The 24,239-nt window shown below is 45.6% G+C and overlaps 1 protein-coding gene across 4 annotated transcripts in view; it reads left to right on the top strand.

Annotated features, from left to right (window-relative positions):
- RGS5 (regulator of G protein signaling 5) overlaps positions 1-24,239 on the top strand; it is a 164,420-nt gene that overhangs the window by 68,321 nt on the left and 71,860 nt on the right. For 3 of the 4 annotated variants that reach the window (XM_056523298.1, XM_056523297.1, XM_056523295.1), the window contains exon 3: positions 4,316-4,377. Coding sequence is in view for 2 of the 4 variants with exons in the window: in XM_056523297.1 (XP_056379272.1) it covers positions 4,316-4,377 (62 nt within the window). In the remaining 2 variants the exon portion in view is untranslated. Of the gene's footprint in view, positions 1-4,315; positions 4,378-23,943; positions 24,105-24,239 lie in introns of those variants that run through there. The other variant, XM_056523299.1, reaches the window with a different exon arrangement.

The raw sequence follows: 24,239 nt of genomic DNA, 5'->3' as shown, positions 1-24,239 counted from the left end.
TGGGTTCAAATCCCACTAAGGACAACAATAAATAAAGCGTCATTATTATTATAATAACGTCAGCAGAGAGAACTGTGCTCATGATGTCATCAGACAGCATTCCAAAAAGAAAAGAATTTCCTCTGTAGTATTTAGCAGCTAATAAGTACAGGAAGGATCAATATTTTTTAATAGAAGTACTTTACAAATATGTTTAACTTTCTGCCACCAGTTGATTTAAAAGAAAAAAGGTTTTCACCGGAGTACCCCTTTAAAAAATTTTTTAATAGAAGTAATTTACAAATTTGTTTAACTTTCTGGCACCAATTAATTAAAAAAAAAAATACGTTTTTCACCGGCGTACCCCTTTAATGGGAATTTTTTTAAATGTTTTTTAATTTTTTTTGTCTGTTCTATTATGCAATTTGCTCATTAGCTGTTTTCTGGGTTGAACATGACCATAATTTTTTAAAAAAATCTACGTTTTTTTAACCCGTTCTCAAACCCCTGAATTTTTATTTTTGGGTCACATTTTCTTTCAATTTTTTTTTTCATAGTCATGAAAGGGGTACTCTGGGGAAATTGAACATATCCCCATGTTAATGCACAAAAAAATAAATAAAAATGTCTTCTATTTGGTCATTTTTAGGACCATTTTTTTTAAATGTCATATTAAAGGAGTACCCCGGTGTAATAAAACATATCGCCATGTTTGGGTGCAGAGACATGTGACTAAACTAATATGGGGCATGGAGCATCTTAGCTATGAGGAACGGTTTAGTCCTGAGAAGAGACATTTAAAGGGGTACTCCGGTGGAAAACTATATATATTTTTTTTTTATCAACTGATGCCAGAAAGTTAAACAGATTTGTAAATGACTTCTATTAAAAAATCTTAATCCTTCCAGTACTTATTAGCTGCTGAATACTACAGAGGAAATTCTTTTTTTTTTGGAACACAGAGCTCTCTGCTGACATCACAAGCACAGTGCTCTCTGCTGACATCTCTGTTGGAATCAATAGTGCTGGCCAACTTATCCTTTGGTTGTATTACACATACAGGGGAGTGGCTACCTCCGTGTTGGCTCCTGCACCCCACCCACCTCCATTAGGTGTATATAAGGTGCCTTGGATGTTTCAGACCTTGCAATGTCTGCTGTACTGTTCACACAGAGGCATATACACAGTGTAGGGTCCATCCCAGAATAAGGTCACCTTACCGTGGTGGGACGGTCCACGCTATTTGGTGCCAAATTTGCAAGCTAAGTACCTCATAATTTCATAGTTTCATATTTTCATTTATTGCACTACAGCTGTATAGCTTTTCATGTTCTATCTATATGCTCATGTTTTATCTATATCTTTGTGCTAGCAGTGTTCTGCTGTATTCTTCTGTTGCTGTATATTTAGCCCAGCAGCCTGCACCTGCAAGCCAGGTCTTTACAATAGTTTGGAATCAATAGTGCTGGCCAACTTATTCTTTGTTTGTATTACATTTTCTTTCTACTTTTCATAGTCATATTAAAGGGGTACTCTGGGGAAATAAAGGGTATCCTCATGTTTATGCAAAACTATTTTTTTGCCATTTAGTCAGTTTCAGGGCCATTTCTAAAATGTCATATTAAGGGTCTATTCACACGTACAGTATTCTGCTGCAGATTTCAATGTAAACTGAACACAGCTTCAAATCTTTGCCTCAAATCTGCACAGAATATTGTACGTGTGAATAAACCCTAATGGGATATGTTATGAGCCCCTATAGCATCAGAGGATCTTCCTAATAAAAAGTGTAAGGATCTGAGCGACACGAGAGAAGAATAGTGATGTGTACACGACTGGGTCTGGTCATCCGATCCCACAGAAGATCTGCGGTAGAGCAAACTGCTGAAAACGTTCCTGCGGACTGTGATAGAAAGGGGAAGACCACAAAGGACATCACAGCTGCTGTGCCTGTGTATGGAGCCTGTCGTCCGGTCAACCCACAACCATGGTGACCAACATCCACCAATGGGCACGTAATAGAGCTGGAGCATGGAGTGAGAAGAAGGTGCCTGGTCTGATGGGTCACTTTCCCATCCTGTGGATGGCCGGGTGTGTGCGCGTCACTTACCTGGAGAAGAGATACACCAGAATGCATTATGGGAATAAGAAAAGACAATGTGATGGACAATATTCTGCTGGAGACCATCGGGAAGATTTATCAAAACCAGTGCAAAGGAAAAGTTTCCCAGTTGCCCTTAGCAACCAATCAGATGGCTTCTTTCATTTTGCAGAGGCCGTGTTAAAAATGAAAGAAGCGTGCTGATTGGTTGCTATGGGCAACTGGACAACTTTTCCTCTGGACAGGTTTTGATAAATCTCCCCCCATGTGACCTGGGACCTTGTAAATGCAAAGGCGGGGATACTAAGAGAAAAGAGCAAGAAGAGCCTAGTGCAAAAATTGAGTATTTCCCCCCCCCCCCCCCCTTCAGTGACATAAATATATTTATCCTTCACTTACCTACGATTATCATTATATATCAGACAGTTCCCTAATATACACATTTTATCGTAACCTTCATACAGTAAATATAGAAAATCCTAATAACCCATCAGCTTAATGTGGTGTCCCAGCACCAGAGGCTGTCCTATGGCTTTGGACTGTCTCGGGCAGCACAAGGTGTTGGGCCCACTAGAGTTCCACTTTTAAATTACCGTATTTTTCAAAACTGGGGGAAAAAAGTCGGTGCGTCTTATACGGCGAATATACCCCTATCGCGGCGGTCCCTGCGGCCATCAACGGCCGGGACCCGCGGCTAATACAGGACATCACCGATCGCGGTGATGCCCTGTATTAACCCTTCAGACGCGGCGATCAAAGCTGACCGCCGCGTCTGAAGGGAAAGTGACACTAACCCGGCTGTTCAGGCGGGCTGTTCGGGACCGCCGCAATTTTACCGCGGCGGTCCCGAACAGCCCAACTGAATAGCCGGGTTAGTGCTTACAGGACACCGGGGGGGACCTTACCTGCCTCCTCGGTGTCTTCTCCGTTCAGGGATCCCCTGTATGGCCGGCGCTCTCCTTCCTCGTCATCACGTCGTCGCGTACGTGCGTCGGCGTGCGTAACGAGGTGATGGCGGCGACGGAGAGCGAGGATACCCGGCTGGCAGCAGAGACGTTCCGGAGCGACGGGGACACGGCGACAGCGATGGAGCGACATCCAGGGCAGCGGTGACGGGTCCGGAGCGGCGGGGACACGTGAGTATTACCTCCTCTGCAGTGGTCTGCAATCTGCGGACCTCCAGATGTTGCAAAACTACAACTCCCAGCATGCCCGGACAGCCAACGGCTGTCCGGGCATGTTGGGAGTTGTAGTTTTGCAACATCTGGAGGTCCGCAGGTTGAAGACCACTATTGGGTTCAAAATCTTTATTTTTTTAGATTTTGCACCTATAAATTGGGTGCGTCTTATACGCCGGTGCGTCCTATAGGGCTAAAAATGCGGTAAATACGCGTATTATAGTGTCAGAGAATATATTTTCTTAAATTGATTCCGTTATATGTATATATATATTTTATATGTGAACTGTACCTTTAAGAGTGCAACCCATGAGACCTTGCAGAGAACCCCATGTGACCCTGCCTGCCAATGAGAACCCTAAAGTCTCCCCTGTATAATGTGGTGCAGGGGAGGAGTTAGTCTGTCCATTGCTAGTTCACCCTAGTGTGGCTCCTGAGCAACATCTTAGCTCAGGTGTGCTGTGTGTTGTGTGCTCTGAGGAGAGGCTAGTCCAAATCTAATCTCTCAACTGGTCATCCTGCAAGGATTATTCGCAAGGAGGAAATTCATGCCTCAGCGGGACAGTCTTCAGTGCATTGACAGGACCATAGAAACCAGGACTCAATCTTCTGTCTCACAAGTCAGTATAAATCTGTTTGGTGTAAGCACCACAAGTCTCAGCAGGGCAACAGGGCTCCCAAGGGGTTACGTTACACTCTCTCACCTAAAGCCAGCTATTTGTGTATTACCATCTGCACCTGCTCAGTAAAGACAGTTATCCATAACCTGACATCGGTGTCTTCATTTACTCCCCGTGTCTGGCCCAGGAGAAGCTGTCTCCAACATCGGACCGTGTATAGGATAACGGTGCCCTGGCGTCACGAAGTGATCAGTTTTTTCCACCAACACCACCCAGTGTCACCATATTAATTTCTAACATTTCAAGTAAAAAGAACACATTGGTGGATTGCTTTATGCACGTTGTTTTATTGTATGGTTGGTTTATGGAAGGTGAACCTGACGTCCCCATCCTGATACCTGCAGCTCACGTGTTTCCCCTTGTGTTTCCTTCACCAGACCGTCCACAGAGGAGGCCGCCCAGTGGAAAGATTCTCTGGAGAAGCTTCTTCAGAACAGCTGTGAGTATGCGTCTTCTTCCTCTCCACGTCACTGCAGGCTTAGAACCACTATGATCAATGCCATTGACCCCATATAGCTTCATGTCTTTTCCCACAAGTGGAATATTTCTCTTAGCTGGAAAATCCAGACCTTCCTGTCCTCTATTCTCAGATGACCCTGCCCTGGTTTGGATTCCTGGAAAGGTTTGAAAGGGGGCCCTCCAGGCTCCCGATATGATTGGTTGCACTTAGTCTTAGCTAGTAGTAAACATTACACATATCTTTCATTAGGAATTAACAGAGATGACGGATTCACCAAAAATCTGCTTCACTTCAGGCCCTTGGCAGTTTCACACCAATTCGGAAATTGGCCGTCAAAAGCCTTTAAAGGGGTACTCCGCTTCTAGACATCTTATCCCCTCTCCAAAGGATAGTGGGTAAGATGTCTGCTCATGGGGGTTCCACTGCTGGCGCCCCCCAAGATCTCCCGCAGCAGATCCCGCAGATCTCTAGACGCCGTGTTTCTGCGGCAGTGGTCGTGATGTCACGGCCAAACCACCTCCATTCATGTCTATGGGAGGGGGCGTGTCTGCCGACACGCCCCCTCCCATAGACATGAATGGAGGGGGTGTGGTGTGACATCACAATGGGGTGGGGCCGTGACATCATGATCACAGCCTCCGGCTCCAAGCGTTCTGAACAAAATGTTCAAATCACTAGAGTACTGGAGTACCACTTTAAGAGCTTGGAAAGTGTACGATAACACAAAAAACATTGAGGGGTTCCTACAATTCCCTTCAGGGGACCAAGAAATGTCTTGCTATATCAAGGGGTATACTAGCACCTAAAAGGTAGACCTCTGGGACCCCTGTGATCTTCAGTACGGGGCTCCGACTTCCCCCACTGCATGGAGTGGTGGGTCAACACGCATTCCTAGCATTATCTATGGGAGTGCTGGAGATACCTGAGTGATGTACCTATGGGGCTCCCATAGACAATGCATGGAGCACTCGCCCACCCATTGCTTCATACAGTGGGGAGGGCTGGGGCCCCTTCTGGAGAGATAACTTTGGATTAGTATCTCATCTAGACAACAAATACCCTGCTCTGTAGTAATGAAGAGCAAAAACTTCACAACTGCTGCCTATAGATGGGTGTCTCTTCCTTTTGGAGAAGACACTGGTTTGGCTTATATCCAAAGTCGTGTGTTAAAGGGGTACTCCGGTGGAAATTAATTTTTTTTTTAAATCAGCTGGTGCCAGAAAGTTAAACAGATTTGTAAATGACTTCTATTAAAAAAATCTTTACCCTTCCAGTACTTATTAGCTGCTGTATGCTACAGAGGAAATTCTTTTCTTTTTGAATTTCTTTTTTGTCTTGTCCACAGTGCTCTCTGCTGACACCTCTGTCAGTGTCAGGAACTGTCCAGAGCAACTCTGACAGTTCCTGATACGGGCATCAGGTGCTAGCAGAGAGCACTGTGGACAAGACAAAAAAAAAAAGAAATTCAAAAAGAAAATAATTTCCTCTGTAGCATACAGCTGCTAAAAAGTACTGGAAGGGTAAATATCTTATAATAGGAGTCATTTAGAAATCTATTTAACTTTCCGGCACCAGTTGATTTAAAAAAAAAAAGTTTTCCACCGGAGTACTCCTTTAAGGTTCCTATAGGCATTCACTAACAGGGTAGTGGCCTATAGGTGGCGTTAGAGAGACAGTTTTTGTCCTCCTGGTGGAGAGATAATTTGCATACTTTGTCCCATGGTGCATTGCCTGTAATACTCCAAGCCTAGCTGGATCTTCTTAATGAGATCCAGCAGCCCCCCAGAGCTGTTATAGACCCCCTGCCATCAGATTCTTATACCCTAACCTAAGGATTGGGGATATGTTTTTCGGGGCTGGACCAGCCAATTTTGGGAAAAACCAGATGACTTTATTATGTGTTTGGAATTGTTCCGAAAGATTATGTCAGGAGAAAGAATTTCAGCACCCAAACCATTTGTTCTAAAGAATAAAGCCGCCATCAGAGATGTCTATCTGGGGATTACCTCCCTTTCTCCATTGACAACATATGCACGCTAGGCCGAGCTGAGTGTGCATGTGTATGGGTAGGACAGAAGGAAGAAGCTGCATGAGCGTCCAGCTAACAGCTATTGTAAGTATGTGGCCGGCTGACGTGAGGAAGAATATTTTCCCATGGTCTGGTTACATTATATTATTATTAGTCTCATATAATTCTCCTGTCATATATGATTAGAGTTCACTGTTACTCTGAGTCATACCGTCATACCATACTTTTGTTGAAGACTAAACTGAATAGTGCCTCAATCGTGAATAGTGCCCTTATATTTTACTTAAAGAGGCACCGTCATTGTTGAAAACTTTTTATATATTACAGAACTAATCATGTGATGGCTTTGTACAATTAAAATGTATTTAAAAAATGTCAATTTCCCCCAGAAATGTAATCTAAAAATAGCCACCACTAGGGGTCGTCTGTCTCTAGCCAGACAGACTAGTGTTGATTTTGCAGCATACCAGATACCAGCCGTAAAGCACGCCGGTATCCAGTATAGGAGGTTTCAGCTGTATGCATACAGCTTATGCGCTGCCGGAGTATTGTGACGTCACGCCCTGTCCCCACTATGCAAGTCTATGGAGGGGGCGTGACGCCCCCTCCCATAGACTTGCATAGCAGGGGCGGGGCGTGACATCACATGGGGGCGGAGTCGCGACGTCACGATACTCCGGCCCCGTGGTCGCCACCCGGTTGTTTGTGAGCTGGCACCACGGCGTGCAGCTCAAACAGGTGGGTGGCGAATACAAGATTGCGGGGGTTCCCAGCGGCGGGACCCCCGCTGTGAGACATCTTATCCCCTATCCTTTGGATAGGGGATAAGACAGGGCCGGAGTACCCCTTTAATTCCTATTTCACCTCTGAATGTTGCACACATGTTTTCCCATGATGCCGCTGACTTTGTAGAGAGGGGGGGGGGGGTCTCATCACTGCACTTGCTTTGAGTCCTCATTGAAGTATACCTGGAGTGTATAATATTCCTCAAGTATCTTATAAAAGTTCAGATCTCAAGAAAACACCTCAACTGTGATTATAGGTCAAATCACTTTCTCCTTATGGCAATATTTCTCTACAAATTACACTTTGAATAGGAAAATGCATCAAAACCGCACATGATATGACCTGACACCAACCCACTTACGAGTCCAATCAAACCAACTATAGGCTGTGGGTCAGTTGGATATTAACATGTCAAATCTTAGTCATCAGGGGTATAAACCATCAACAGAGGTGTCTGGCAGCGCTGCTAATGAAGGGGGCAGAGCGTCCAGAGCCGCAAACTGAATTTTTAGCGTTGAGGCATGCAGACGCCGAACCCCACTCCCCCCGGGATGCCGCTGATGGCCCTCTGCATATCTGTCATCCCTGAATTTACTTTAAAGTTTAAACTCCCCGTGTTTGATCCGTGGCTCTAGGATGGCGCTTACCTTGCCTATAGATGGCGCCGCCGCCGGCCGGTGTGTGGGAAGGCGTTTGGCAGGAGAGATAGGTGTCAGCTGAACAAACGTGCAGCTTACATCTATCTAAGGTATATGAGCAGCTTAAAGGAGATATCCAGTGCTGAAAAACTTATCCCCTATCCTAAGGATAGGGGATAAGTTTCAAATCGCAAGGGGTCCAAATGCTAGGGTCCCCTGTGATCTCCTGTACAGGGCCACGGCTCGCTGGCCAGATAGCGGGTGTCGACCACCACATGAAGCTGCGACCGACACGCCCCCTCAATACATCGCTATGGCAGAGCCGGAGATTGCCAAAGACAGCGCTTCGGCTCTGCCATAAAGTTGTATTGAGGGGGCGTGTCAGCCGCAGCTTCGTGCGGTGGTCAACACGCCCCCTTTCCGCAGGCTGCCGGGGCCCAATACAGGAGATCACCGTGGGCCCCAGCGGTCGGACCTCCCGCAATCTGAAACTTAGCCCCTATCCTTAGGATAGGGGATACGTTTTTCAGCACTGGACTACTCCTTTAAATCTCCCACTGTTATACGACTACATGTCTAGAAATCAATCTTGCCAACATGCATTTGAAAAAAAGACATATAATAAAAATACTAATAATCTGTCGGCCCCCAAAAAAGGGAAGGGACTGTGTGAAGGGTGTGGCATAGGGGATAGAAGGGGCTTACCAAAACCCTTGTACCATCAGCAGTGGCAGATATCCCATTATGCCACTGAAACAGCCAAGATCTGAGTAATCTCTGATCCCAGGATTTAAACCTTGCCTCTGAGGAGTAATCTCTGATCCCAGGCTTTAAACCCTTCCTCTGAGGAGTAATCTCTGATCCCAGGATTTAAACCCTGCCTCTGAGGAGTCATCTCTGATCCCAGGCTTTAAACTCTGCCTCTGAGGAGTCATCTCTGATCCCCGGCTTTAAACCCTGCCTCTGAGGAGTTATCTCTGATCCCAGGATTTAAACCCTGTCTCTGAGGAGTAATCTCTGATCCCAGGATTTAAACCCTGCCTCTGAGGAGTTATTTCTGATCCCAGGCTTTAAACCCTGACTCTGAGGAGTTATCTCTGATCCCAGGATTTAAACCCTGTCTCTCAGGAGTAATCTCTGATCCCAGGATTTAAACCCTGTCTCTGAGGAGTAATCTCTGATCCCAGGCTTTAAACCCTGCCTCTGAGGAGTTATCTCTGATCCCAGGCTTTAAACCCTGCCTCTGAGGAGTTATCTCTGATCCCAGGATTTAAACCCTGTCTGAGAAGTAATCTCTGATCCCAGGATTTAAACCCTGTCTCTGAGGAGTTATCTCTGATCCCAGGATTTAAACCCTGCCTCTGAGGAGTAATCTCTGATCCCAGGCTTTAAACCCTGCCTCTGAGGAGTTATTTCTGATCCCAGGCTTTAAACCCTGACTCTGAGGAGTTATCTCTGATCCCAGGATTTAAACCCTGTCTCTCAGGAGTAATCTCTGATCCCAGGATTTAAACCCTGTCTCTGAGGAGTAATCTCTGATCCCAGGCTTTAAACCCTGCCTCTGAGGAGTTATCTCTGATCCCAGGCTTTAAACCCTGCCTCTGAGGAGTTATCTCTGATCCCAGGATTTAAACCCTGTCTGAGAAGTAATCTCTGATCCCAGGATTTAAACCCTGTCTCTGAGGAGTTATCTCTGATCCCAGGATTTAAACCCTGCCTCTGAGGAGTAATCTCTGATCCCAGGCTTTAAACCCTGCCTCTGAGGAGTTATCTCTGATCCCAGGATTTAAACCATGTCTCTGAGGAGTAATCTCTGATCCCCGGATTTAAACCCTGTCTCTGAGGAGTAATCTCTGATCCCAGGATTTAAACCCTGTCTCTGAGGAGTAATCTCTGATCCCAGGCTTTAAACCCTGCCTCTGAGGAGTTATCTCTGATCCCAGGCTTTAAACCCTGCCTCTGAGGAGTTATCTCTGATCCCAGGATTTAAAACCTGTCTCTGAGGAGTAATCTCTGATCCCAGGATTTAAACCCTGTCTCTGAGGAGTTATCTCTGATCCCAGGATTTAAACCCTGCCTCTGAGGAGTTATCTCTGATCACAGGCTTTAAACCCTGCCTCTGAGGAGTTATCTCTGATCACAGGCTTTAAACCCTGCCTCTGAGGAGTTATCTCTGATCCCAGGATTTAAACCCTGCCTCTGAGGAGTTATCTCTGATCACAGGCTTTAAACCCTGCCTCTGAGGAGTTATCTCTGATCTGATAAGTGTGATCCCCGTCGATGGAATATTACATCCACTTACAGGAAGGGGTTAAACAGACCTCTATGATTGCTCTAAATCTAATTGGATGATGATATCCTCATCTCACATGGACCCCGATGTCGGCTCTCCCTCAGTCCATGCCTGGCGCTACTTTGTACCAATATCTATTTTCATCCTCCGACATACAATTGCGCTTCTCAACCTGCTGTTAATCTGCCTTTGGCTCTCGTACAAAAGAGTCATATTTACTGAGTTTAATTGCTCAAACAAAAACAGGCGCGATCTGAGCAGACGCCGCGGGCGGGCAGAGCGTGCAGCCGGGGATAGATTACAGGAGCTCTCCAAGTAAATTGTCAGGTTTTCTTCTGATTAATTATACAGCGGCTCCGCAATTACCATTCATCTAGCCTCAAGGACGAGGAGAGCCGCGCATTATTGGAAATATCGCATTATAACCCCCCGTAGGGAAATCGACAGGAGTGAGCGTGATCACCATGACACTAACAGAATTATATGTAAATGGCAGGAAAAGGTGCACTCCTCTTCACATGGCACCCTGCAATAACACTAACAAACATAACGTGTTACATAATGGAGCGGAACATCTGTCTACGGACAAAGCGCGCTGCATAGCGGCCATTGTATCTTTACCATAATAATGGCTCTGCACTGATCTGATGAGGTGGCTGCAACATGATAAGCAATAGTTATGCAAAATAAGTGTAAAAAGTTAAAGGGGTACTCCGGTGGAAAACTTTTTTTTTTTTTTTTTTTTAATCATCTGGTGCCAGAAAGTTAAACAGATTTGTAAATGACTTCTATTAAAAAATCTTAATCCTTCCAGTACTTATTAGCTGCTGAATACTACAGAGGAAATTATTTTCTTTTTGGAACACAGAGCTCTCTGCTGACATCATGAGCACAGTGCTCTCTGCTGACATCTCTGTCCATTTTAGGAACTGTCCAGAGCAGCCTATGGGGATTTTCTCCTACTCTGGACAGTATTCAGCAGCTAATAAGTACTGGAAGGATTAAGATTTTTTAATAGAAGGAATTTACAAATCTGTTTAACTTTCTGGCACCAGTTGATTTAAAAAAAAAAAAATAATAATAATTTTCCACCGGAGTTCCCCTTTAACTTTTTACACTTATTTTGCATAACATAGACTTCTATGGGATTCCGCACTCCCATTCACACTTCTGAATTTCCGCTTGTGGAATGACGCTAGGCGAATTTCGCAAGTGGAAATTCAGAAGTGTGAATGGGAGCGCAGAATCCCATAGAAGGCTTTAATTTGATACAGAATTCCGCAAGTGGAAATTCTGCCGTGAGAATAGACCCTAAGGCCGTAGTCTTAGGCTAGGTTCAGACTACGGAATTTCCGACAGGAATTCAGTCGTAAAATTTCCGTCCGAAATTCCGCTTGCTAAAATATCTAGTGTAGTGCATGGGTTTCCGCTCACAAATCCACACTTCGGAATTTGTGAAGCGGAAAATCCGCTTAGAAAATCCGCTTAGAAATTTCCGCCTGAAGAAAGGGGTTGCTCTTTCTTCAGGCGGAAATCCGCGCGGAACACATTGCAGTCTATTGGAGACTGCAGTGTCCGCGGTCCTAGCGCCGACTGATTCAGCCAGCGCTGGCCGCACTCCAAATCTCCGGGCGGAAATTTTCTGTTTGGAGATTCCGTAGTCTGAACCTAGCCTTAGGCTAGGTTCACAGTGCGGATTCTCTGGGCAGAATTTCTGCCGGAGATTTAGCCGGCGGCGCTAGGACCACACAGACTGTATTGCCGTCCCCACAGATGGCAATGCATTTCTGGGTAGATCTTTTGGGAGATTAGCTCAGAAATGCATTGACATCTATGGGGACGGCAATGCAGTCCACGCGGTCCTAGTGCCCCTTTAACTTTTTACACTTATTTTGCATAACTATTGCTTATCACGTAAAAGTTTTCCACCAGAGTACCCCTTTAAGGTTCCCGTGGTGTTATTATGGTGGGACTTGGATTCATGTAGAGTCACCGGGCTGTACAGTATTTTCTATGAGCCACTTGTGGGCCTGTATAAGTATGAAAAGATAAAGGGAGACAGACCTGAGTAATGGAAAGTAGGAAGATTCTTCATCCAGCACTGCTTAAAGGGGTACTCCGCTGCTAGACATCTTATCCCCTATCCAAAGGATAGGGGATATCCCCTATCCAAAGGATAGGGGATAACATGTCTGATCGCGGGGGTCCCCCTGGTGGGTTCCCCCGCGATCTCCCCCAGCAGGTTCCTGCGGCAGTGGTAGTGATGTCACGGCCACACCCCCTCATGATATCACGCCATACCCCCTCCATTCATGTCTATGGGAGGGGGCGTGTCGTCCGACACGCCCCCTCCCAAAGACATGAATGGAGGGGGTGTGGCGTGATGTCAAGAGGGGGCGTGGCCGTGGTGTCACGATCACGGCCTCCAGCTGTGAGCATTCTGAACAAAATGTTCAGGATACTGGAGCACCGGAGTACCCCTTTAGAAGTTCACATGATAGACATCACCCCACCGTACTACACAAACCCCTCAGAGCTACATCTTAGTTCTCTCACCGAGCCAACCAGCCCCCTACTACGTATAATGAGAAGTCAAGAACCCCAACACAGTTATCTACAAATGGGTCTTACTTTGGAGAACAAATTCTGGTTAGACCAATAAACTCTAGTCTTGTTTCAAGAATCTTTTAGGCAATTCCGCTTTGAAATTGCAGGAATTCCGCTTACTAAAATATACTGTATAGTGAATGGGTTTCCGTTCACAAATCCACACTTCGGAATCTGTGAAGCGGAATTTGTGAACGGAAAATCTGCTTGAAAATTTCCGCCTGAGGGATGGCGTTGGTCTTTCTTCAGGCGGAAATACTCGAGGAACAGATTGCAGTCTATTGGAGACTGCAGTGTCCGCGCGGTTCTAGCGACGACTGATTCAGTCGGCGCAGGCCGCACTCAGAATCTCTGGGCGGAAATTTTCTGCTCGGAGATTCCGCAGTGTGAACCTAGCCTTAGGGTCTTTTCACACGGCAGAATTTCTGCTTGCGGAATTCCGCCTCAAATTAAAGCCCATAGACAAATTAAAGCCCATATGGGATTCCGCGCTCCCATTCACACTTCTGAATTTCCGCTTGTGGAATGACGCTAGGCGAATTCCGCAAGTGGAAATTCAGAAGTGGGAATGGGAGCGCAGAATCCCATAGAAGGTTTTAATTTGATGCAGAATTCCGCAAGTGGAAATTCTGCCGTGAGAATAGACCCTAAGGCCGTAGTCTTAGGCTAGGTTCAGACTACGGAATTTCCGACAGAAATTCAGTCGTAAAATTTCCATCCGAAATTCCGCTTGCTAAAATGTCTAGTGTAGTGAATGGGTTTCCGTTCACAAATTCACACTTCGGAATTTGTGAAGCAGAAAATCCGCTTAGAAAATCCGCTTAGAAATTTCCGCCTGAAGAAAGGCGTTGCTCTTTCTTCAGGCGGAAATCTGCGCGGAACACATTGCAGTCTATTGGAGACTGCAGTGTCTGCGCGGTCCTGGCGCCGACTGATTCAGTCAGTGCTGGCCGCACTCGGAATCTCCGGCTGGAAATTTTCTGCCTGGAGATTCCGTAGTCTGAACCTAGCCTTAGGCTAGGTTCACAGTGCGGATTCTCTGGGCACAATTTCTGCCGGAGATTTAGCCGGCGGCGCTAGGACCACACAGACTGTATTGCCGTCCCCACAGACGGCAATGCATTTCTGGGTAGATCTTTTGGGAGATTTGCTCAGAAATGCATTGACATCTATGGGGACGGCAATGCAGTCCACGCGGTCCTAGTGCCGCCGGCTTGGTCTCCGGCAGAAATTCTGCCCAGAATTTCCACAGTGTGAACCTAGCCTTAGGCTAGGTTCACACTACGGAAATTCCGCCTGTCTGCTTGCAAATGTTTGGTAGAGTAATTTCTGCCTCCAAAGCCTATTTTCAGTTGTTGGCGGAATTTTGTTATTTCCATGAGTATTCTGCCCCAATTCGGGACGGATTTTCCGCCCCACAGAAATTTGAAGCAGAAAACTGTGGGAGTGCACTAAGGACCAAAGTTTACTCCGTTTTGGACCATTTGGTCACATGACCATGACCAGGTCATCCCACTTTTTCATGCGTGGCTGAGGAAGTAAGCTCCAAGAACCAGTGAGCTGACCCAATTCAAAATTCCGACTAAACTCCATACGGAAATTCCGACTGCAATCCGCTTCCAATCTGCCTCCATTCCGCGTTGGGTAAAAATCTGCCTTCAAATGAGAGTCCCATTGAAGTCAATGGGATTAAGCGGCAAAAATCCGCCTAAAGAAAGAGCACCACCATTCTTCAGGCAGAAATTTAAAAAGCGAAAATTACGCTAAAAAATTCTGCTTCAAAAATTTGAATATGGTCATTCTGAGGGGAGTCCCCCTTTATTCATGGGCCGTATAGCAGCTGCTTGATATGTACTGTATGGGGGAGATTTATCCAAACCGGTCCAGAGGGAAAGTTGCTGAGTTGCCCATAGCAACCAATCAGATTTCTTCTTTCATTTCTGAAAAGGCCTGTGAAAAATGAAAGCAGCGATCTGATTGGTTGCTATGGGCAACTCAGCAGCTTATCCTCTGGACGGGTTTTAACCCCTTCCCGACCCATGGCATACATGTATGTCATGGGTCAGCTCCCATTCTATAACGTGGGGCCAGGGCGTGGCCCCTCGTCATAGTGGGTCGGGCCCTGCACCTAGCAATGGCCAGGACTCGTGGCTAATAGCGCGCGGCAGTGATCGTGGTGCCGCGTGCTATTAACCCTTTAGACGCGGCGTTCAAAGTTGAATGCCGCGTCTAAAGTGAAAGTAAACTAATGCCGGTTAGCTCAGGGAGCTGCTTGGGATCACCGCAGCAAAATCGCGGCATCCCGAACAGCTTACATGACAGCCGGAGGATCCCTACCTGCCTCCATGCTGTCCGATCGCCGAATGACTGCTCAGTGTCTGAGATCCAGGCATGAGGAGTCAAGCGGCAAAATCATTGATCACTGGTTTCCTATGAGAAACCAGTGATCAATGTAAAAGATCAGTGTGTGCAGTGTTATAGGTCCCTATGGGATAACAATGATCAGTATAAGAGATCAGTGTGTGCAGTGTTATAGGTCCCTATGGGATAACAATGATCAGTATAAGAGATCAGTGTGTGCAGTGTTATAGGTCCCTATGGGAGCTATAACACTGCAAAAAAAAAGTGGAAAAAAAAAGTGAATAAGCGTTAATTTTTAACGTAAATTTGTTTTCCCTTAGTCCTAACAGCAGCACAAATGGGGTGTTCTGCCCCTGTGAAGCTGGCAGGACGGTGGAATTTTTAATTCCGCCCAAGTAATTAAACATTTAATTAGTACCCCATATAAGGCCTCCTCCCTTAGGCCACATTGCTTTATAACAAGTAACAAACAAAAATATACGGGCGGGAAATTTGTGTGCTGCTGTTAGGACTAAGGGGAAACAAATTTACGTTAAAAATTAACGCTTCCCTTACGTCCTGACCAGCAGCACAAGTGGGTACTTAGCAAGTAACAACACAAATAGGGAGGGACTACGGCAGAGTGGCACTTAGGATTGATTGCTCAAAGGCCAACTCTTCCGATCGTTTGGCATTGACCCTGTAATGACTAATAAACGTATTATGGGTGCCCCAGGAGGCAGCCGCACAAATTTGATCAAGAGGAACAGCTTTCCTTTCTGCAAAGGAAGTAGAGACTGCCCTAGTAGAATGGGCAGTAACAAAGGCAGGAGGAGTTAAGTCCTGGGCTACAAAGGCCTCCCGGATTGCCTCCTTAATCCATCTACTCAGAGAGGGTTTAGAGGCTTTAAGACCCTTGTTCTTCCCTGAAAACGAAACAAGAAGGTGCTCCGATCTTCTAAATTCTTCAGTTCTGGAGATGTAGACTCTGAGAATTCTTGAGATGTCCAGAGTGTGGTCAGCAACTTCCTCAGGAGAAGCTGGATTAGGGCACAGAACTGGAAGGGATATGACCTGGTTGGTGTTGGAAAACGTCGGAACCTTAGGAATAAAGGTGGGTAAATATCTCAACAGGACTCTGTCCTGGAGAAACAATGTATAAGGCTCAAGGGACGAAAGGGCCTGAAGCTCGCCAACCCTTTTGGCTGAGGTTATGGCCAACAAGAAGGTGACTTTAAGGGACAAATACCTAAAGTCGACCTCTTCTAGCGGTTCAAAGGGATGAGAGCATAACCCTTTAAGAACAGTAGGCAAATCCCACTTGGGAATGGGTCTGAGAACTGTAGGTTTAAGTCTTTCAGCTCCCTTAAGGAATCTTTTGATTAGAGATTCTTGAGATAAGGACCTGCCTAAAAAGGCAGAGAGTGCTGAGGCTTGTACCTTTAGAGTGGATGGGCTAAGACCCTTGTCAAGGCCATCCTGAAGAAACCGTAGTATTGCAGAAAGAGGAGGATCTGAGGTTACTACCTCTTTCGTAGCACACCATTGAAGGAAAATCTTCTTTATCCTGGAATAGACCTTATTTGTAGACTCTGCTCTAGAGTGTGCAATGGTTCTCAAGACCTCCGCAGGAAGCCCACTACTTAGTAGGGTCCTGTCAATCTCCAGGCTGTCAGATTGAGTCTCCTCAGATCTAGGCAGGAGCCTGTGTTGTGAGACACAAGGTTCTGCACGTGGGGAAGCCTCCAATAACAACCCTGACTCATCCTCATGAGTTGGGTGAACCAGGACCTCTTGGGCCAGAATGGTATGATGGCAATCACTGAGGTCTGGTCTTGCCTGACTTTCATCAATACCTTCGGTATCATGGAAAGTGGAGGGAATATGTAGGCCAGCCTGAACCTCCATGGAATGGACAGAGCGTCTATCGCCACTGGGTTGTCCTCTTTGTAAAGAGAGCAGAATTTGTTCACCTTGGCGTTCAGACGAGTTGCCATGAGATCTATCTCTGGCAAACCCCACCTTAAGGTTATCTTCTTGAAGATGTCTTCGTTCAGGGACCATTCTCCTTGGACCGGAAGCCCGCGACTTAGACGTTCTGCCACTATATTGAGATCCCCCTTGATGTGGATCGCAGAAAGGTGGATTAGATTTAGCTCTGCCCAAGAGAGGATCAGTCTGGTCTCCTTGAGGAGCACTTGGGACTTCGTGCCACCCTGTCTGTTGATGTAAGCCACTACCGTGGTGTTGTCTGACCGGACTCTTACCGCCTTCCCTAGAACAAGAGGCGTGAAGTGGAGGAGAGCTAGACGAACTGCCCTCAGTTCTCTCATGTTGGAGGAGAGAAGTCTCTCCTGAGGGGACCAGGTACCTTGTACCGGAATCTCGTCCAGGTGGGCTCCCCAGCCCAGAAGGGAGGCGTCCGTTGTCAAAGTGATCCAACGAGGTTGAATCAAGGACTTCCCATCTGTCAGATCCCTCCACCATCTGAGGGATGCTCGGACTTCGGGCGACAGGGTGCATTTTCTGTCCAACCCTCTGGGGTTGTGGTTCCAGACAGTCAAGACCTGATCTTGTAGAGGTCGTAGATGCCATAGGGCCCAGGGAACTGCCTCTGCAGATGCTGACATGTGACCCAACATCTTCATCAGAGTTCTGATGGATACCCAGCGAGGGACCATTAGAAACTCGGCGGCTCTTATGACTCGTTCTCTTCTTTCTGTAGTGAGGAACAAAGTCATCTGAGAAGAGTCGAGAACGAAGCCCAGAAACTTTCTGGAGGTGGCAGGGATTATTTCGGATTTTTCCCAATTTATAATCCAGCCCAGACGCTGGAGAAAATCTAGAGCCAGATGAAGATGGGAATGTAGTACGTCTAGAGTAGCGGCCTTTAGAAGCCAGTCGTCTAGGTAAGGTATAATCTCTAGACCTCTTAATCTGAGGGCAGAGACTACCGGAGCCACCACCTTTGTGAAGGTGTGGGGAGCAGAAGTGATGCCGAAGGGCAACACAGCAAACTAGAAATGCCTTACCACACCTCTTATGGAGACAGCAACCCTCAAGAATTTCCTGTGGGCAGGAAAAATAGGAACATGAAGGTAAGCATCCTTCAGGTCGATAGTAACCATAAGATCTAGAGGGGCCAGAATGCTGATGACAGAGCGAATGGTCTCCATCCTGAACCTTCTTTTCCTTATGAACCGGTTCAAAAAGCGCAGATCTATGATCAAACGCCAATCGCCTGACGGTTTCGGCACCAGAAAGATCGGGGAGTATACCCCTGAACCTCTTTGATCGGGGGGAACGTCTTCCAAAGCATGCTTTTCTATGTATTGGAGAACAGAGTTCTCTAGAATAGCCTGCTTTGGCTGAGGGAGTAGTTTTGTTAACACAAATTTTCTTGGAGGAAGGGACGTAAACTCTATTTTGTAACCTGACTGGATAACATCCAGTACCCAGGGATCTTGGATTTCTTTCATCCAAGCTGGAAGAAATAAACTTAAACGACCTCCTACCGGAGGGGGATCGGTAGATGACTTCTCTACCTGACATAGAAGGGAAGGGAGAGGGGAAACGTTGATGGGTTCTAGAGGAGAGTCACAGCTCGGCTTTTCGATCTTTACCATGGCCACGGCCCCCTCCACGCTTCTGGTTGGACTGGCGCTTTTGGGATCTGGAAGGGCCCTGGTACCTCCCTCCCCTTGCTCTGCCCTTACCCCGAAAGGATTGGACAGGTAAGGATTTTCCTTTTCTTTCCGCATATCCTTCCATAATGCGGTCTAATTCGGACCCAAAAAGCCAATTGGGCTCAAGAGGCATACCACAAAGATTAAATTTGGAGGTATTGTCCGCCATCCAGGGGCGTAACCATAAGGGGCGCCTACTAGCCGAAGAGAGTCCCATAGACTTGGCCGCAAGCTTGAGGTGCTGTTGGGTCGATTCACAGAGAAAGTCCACTCCTAGAAGCAGTGTTTTAAAACTGTCCAGGATATCTTCCCTGGCAACATTTCCCTCAATCTCGGACTGGATCCGAAGAACTCTATCCTTCATGAATTCAGCAACTTCGTTAGAAGCAATAGCCACAGTAGCAGAAGCTGAAGCCGCAGTGTAACTGCGCCTCAATAATGAGTCCACCTTTCTATAAAGGGGATCCTGAAGGTTGCTTCCATCGTCTGCTGGAACAAGGACCCTCCTAGATAGTCTATTGACCGCCATGTCGACCTTAGGTGGAGGGACCCAGGAATCTAATTCAGCCTCCGGCAATGGGTACATGAGTCTGAACCTCCGGGTGAGAACTGCTGGCTTGTCCGGATGTTTCCATTCAGTTTTCATTATTTTCCTGAGGGTATCATCCACCTTGAAAACCCAAGGCTCCCTAGCGGTGGATGTTGAGGCTTCCCCCTGATCAACATCCTGGTCCCCTGACCGGATGGATCTAAGTAATCTCTGAATTTTCTCTATTGGAAAAAGTGGTTGAGAGACTACTTCTTCTACAGATAGCTCCGACTGATCTCCCACTGACATGGCGGGGTCTTCTACAACCGAAGGAGGGCTAGATGAGGTTCTAGGCCTTTTGGGAGCTAAGGAACTCTTTATTTCTGAGATAGAATTGCCCATAAACTCTTTCATCCATACAAACATGTCATGGACAGTGGGCTCCGCAGGGTTAGCAGGTGGACGACACCCAGGACACCTATTGTACTCATAGGCATCCGGTCTTCTTACAGGCGGATTTGCGACCTCCAGACAAATGATCACTCAAGGAAGGAGTAGACATTGTCTAAGAGAAAAGAAATCAAAGGGTTAGAAACAATTCTACCTAACCCTGTTGCAGAGCAACCTACAAATAAATACCTATTAGGTAAATAGTTTTGCTCTAGCAAAGAAAACTCAAGGTATAGCAGAGGTTTAACCAGTGCAAGTACTCCAGCTAGGGTAGCAGCAAGAGACACACTAATGGTCCAGCTCATTTTTATAGGGGAATGGCGCCTAGATTTAAGTTAAGCCCGCCCCCTACAGGATGTGATGTACAATACCGAACAAAACATCCAATTCATGGAGAAATGCAGATTATACAGGATGTGATCCTTCCCACCCTTGGAAGGGGCACATGCACAACAGGATTTGCGAAAAATCCTAGAAATTAAGGTAATCTGCGCTTTAGAAGCGCAGACGCCGGACCGGAAGTCGTCAGACGACGCACTTCCGGTCCACGGAGCTGCCGCAGCGATGGGGCGACACAGACAGCGCTGCCAATTAAGGTAAGGGCGGACTTAGCCCAAACAGAGAGGCATCAGCGGACCCCTAACAGTTAGGAGGGGCGCACAGAGCTGCTCACGCCAACTCTCGCAACTTCGGTCAGAGACCGAAGTCGCGGACCGCTGAGCTTGGGACAGAACGCTGTCCCGCAGTAGAAAAAGATAAGAAAACATATATATATGAAAAAACCTCTCCCCTAAGACTTGGGAAGGGAGAGGGATCCATGCAGGCTCTGCTAAAAAGCAGCAGAGCCTGCACCGTCCTGCTGTCCGCACAGGACAGAAAAAAAGCAATGTGGCCTAAGGGAGGAGGCCTTATATGGGGTACTAATTAAATGTTTAATTACTTGGGCGGAATTAAAAATTCCACCGTCCTGCCAGCTTCACAGGGGCTGAACACCCCACTTGTGCTGCTGGTTAGGACGTAAGGGAAAGATCATTTAACCCCTTCCCTAATAAAAGTTTGAATCACCCCCCTTTTCCTATTTAAAAAAAAAACGGTGTAAATAAAAATAAAAATAAACATATATGGTATCGTCGCGTGTGGAAATGTCCGAATTATAAAAAATATATAATTAATTAAACCGTTCGGTCAATGGCGTACGCGCAAAAAAATTCACTTTTTATATAATGAAAAAATGAATAAAAAGCAATCAAAAAGTCCGATCATTACAAAAATGGTACCGCTAAAAACTTCAGATCACGACGCAAAAAATGAGCCCTCATACCGCCCCATACGCGGAAAAATAAAAAAGTTATAGGGGTCAAAAGATGACAATTTTAAACATATAAATTTTCCTGCATGTAGTTATGATTTTTTCCAGAAGTCCGACAAAATCAAACCTATATAAGTAGGGAATCATTTTAACCGTATGGACCTACAGAATAAAGATAAGATGTCATTTTTACCGAAAAATGTACTGCGTAGAAACGGAAGCCCCCAAAAGTTACAAAATTGTGTTTTTTTTCTTCAATTTTGTCGCACAATGAATTTTTTCCCGTTTCTCTGTAGATTTTTGGGTAAAATGACTGATGTCTTTACAAAGTAGAATTGGTGACGCAAAAAATAAGCCATCATATGGATTTTTAGCTGCAAAATTGAAAGAGTTATGGTTTTTTAAAAGTAAGGAGGAAAAAACGAAAGTGCAAAAATGGAAAAAAACCTGGGTCATGAAGGGGTTAATAAATCTTCCCCTATGGCCTTAGATCCATCTATGGTCATAGAAGAAGATTTTCTTTGTTCCAAAAAGATTTAGGCAGGCTTTGAGTGAGGTTCCACCATGTCCCGACTTCCCACCACTCGTCTATTTCAGGATGGAGTCCAGACGATTCATCCCTGTTCACATTCGCTTTACATCTTTACTTCTATTACAGGAATTTGTTGCTTTCATCACCTGCTAGTTTTGGAAATATTAAGCATCTAGATTTCCAATTACAAAGTAAAAAATACACGGCCGTAGAAATACTAGATGTGGCGTTTCCCTAGATGTCATGGCGTTTGCTATAGATGACGCTTTAGTGTCATTTATCTCCCGGGCGTACGTGTAGTCCTTGTGTAAACAGAGGGAAAGCTCCAGTTCTGCTTTCAACAGCATATTTATATTGTATATTATGTTCACATGGATTTTAACCTCTTTGTGCTCTCGCCTGGAGTCGGGTCTTTGGCTTAGAATAAATTATCAACAGTTCCTAGCTATTTACCATAAATATATTATTCATAGATATTAGTCTGGGCTTCCTTACCCTACCACATGCACGTCCCGCATGGATGGCTCCTTGGTTAGAATCAAGCTTAAGACTCAGCTCCGTGGCTGTAACATAAAAATGGTAAAAAGTTAAAAGGGGTACTCCGGCGCTTAGACATCTTATCGCCTATCCAAAGGATAGGGGATAAGATGCCTGATGGCGGGGGTCCCGCTGGCGGGACCCCCGCGATCAGGCATCTTATCCCCTATCCAAAGGATAGGGGATAAGATGTCTAAGTGCCGGAGTACCCCTTTAAAGGGGTTATCCACCATAAGGTGATTTTAGTACGTACCTGGCAGACAGTAATGGACATGCTTAGGAAGGATCTGCGCTTGTCTTGGGGATAAATGACTATGTTGTGAGATTATGATAACACTGTGGCTAGCTTTTTGTGAACTGGTATTTTCTGTTTGAGTTTTCTTCTTTTGCCTACAAATCCCATCATTCCATTTTCCTACCTCCCACACATCAGCCTTCCCACTCATTGATACATAAATGAGCTGCACCCATTCAAAAGACCTGTGGTTTTCAATCAGGGTGCCTAGAGCTGTTGCATTAGTTGCAGATTGATCTCTCTCCCACCAAGCGATCGCTCCACCCATTGAAGCAGACAGTCTCCCTGTCATCAGCTGACTAGTGATGTCAGGTCTCGGCCGCATTGCAAGCTGGGAAAAATCTGAGACAACAGTAATTTTATATGCTGTTAAAAATAAATATTGGGGTGAAAATCACAGAAGAATTGTGAGAAAACCGTCACACACAGGTACAGACACTATATTATGAACTAGTAGACTTAGATTTGGGATTTAAAGGGGTATTCCAGAAATTTTGTATTATTTGACTATGCTACAGGGGCTATAAAGTTTACAGCCCCTGTAGCATAGTTAAATAACAAAAAATTCATGGAATACCCCTTTAAATCTCAAATCTAAGTCTACTAATTCTACTCAAGAAGAAATAACTTGATGTCTATATAACTAGATGTAAATAATATACAATATCCTAAAAAAAAATGAATATTCTACATATAATGGTCTTTGGACTTCTAAAAGGCCAAATACATTTTTTTTATGGATTTAATTTAGTATGAATTATAAATCAACACTTAAAGGGGTATTCAAGGCAAAAACTTTTTTTTTATATATCAACTGGCTCCGGAAAGTTAAACAGATTTGTAAATTACTTCTATTAAAAAATCTTAATCCTTCCAATAGTTATTAGCTTCTGAAGTTTCCAGTCTAACTGCTCAATGATGATGTCACGTCCCGGGAGCTGTGCATGATGGGAAAATATCCCCATAGGAGCTGGACAGCTCCCAAGACGTGAGTCATCAGAAAGCAGTTAGACAGAAAACAGCAACTCAACTTCAGAAGCTAATAACTATTGGAAGGATTAAGATTTTTTAATAGAAGTAATTTACAAATCTGTTTAACTTTCCGGAGCCAGTTGATATATAAAAAAAAGTTTTTGCCTGGAATACCCCTTTAAGTCACTTCCATCCACTCCTTTCTTTTTATGGATCCCTGGTCAAGAAACCCAGCAAAACTCTAAAGCTGCCATCGACCTACAACAACCAGTGAGCGCAGATCCGTTGCGTCACCAAACCGGTGTGACTTTGGTCCATTCCTAAGTGAGCTCTATAAGGGTCTCCTGGTTTTTACTCTTTAACCCCTATGGAGGATTTTGACTTCACTACAGATAACCACTAGGGGGGAGATTTATCAAAACCTGTCAAGAGAAAAAGTTGCTGAGTTGCCCATAGCAACCAATCAGATCGCTTATTTCATTTTTTAAAAGATCTCTGGAAAATGAAAGTAACGATCTGATTGGTTGCTATGGGCAACTCAGCAACTTTTCCCCTGGACAGGTTTTGATAAATCTCCCCCTAGGTCCTTACCTCTAGAAGTGGTCACGCTGAAGGTTACAGCTGGAGACACTGCTGTGACACGCCGAGTGATCAGACAAGAGGTCAGTGGCTGGTAGAGTCATTGGACAGACAATAGGTCAGGGTAGGTAGCACAGCCAAGGTCAGTCACGATGTACAGTAAACTACAGACAGATGAGGCCAGTCAAAAAGCCGGGGTCGAACATAGTAAGGCCTCGTTCACACTACAGGGCATGAGGAATTCTGCGTGGATTCTTCC

This window comes from Hyla sarda, chromosome 6 (genome assembly GCF_029499605.1).
Source record: "Hyla sarda isolate aHylSar1 chromosome 6, aHylSar1.hap1, whole genome shotgun sequence".
NCBI classification, from domain to species: Eukaryota; Metazoa; Chordata; class Amphibia; order Anura; family Hylidae; genus Hyla; species Hyla sarda.
Note: the sequence above shows the minus strand (reverse complement) of the source record. Positions and strands in the feature narration are given on the sequence as shown.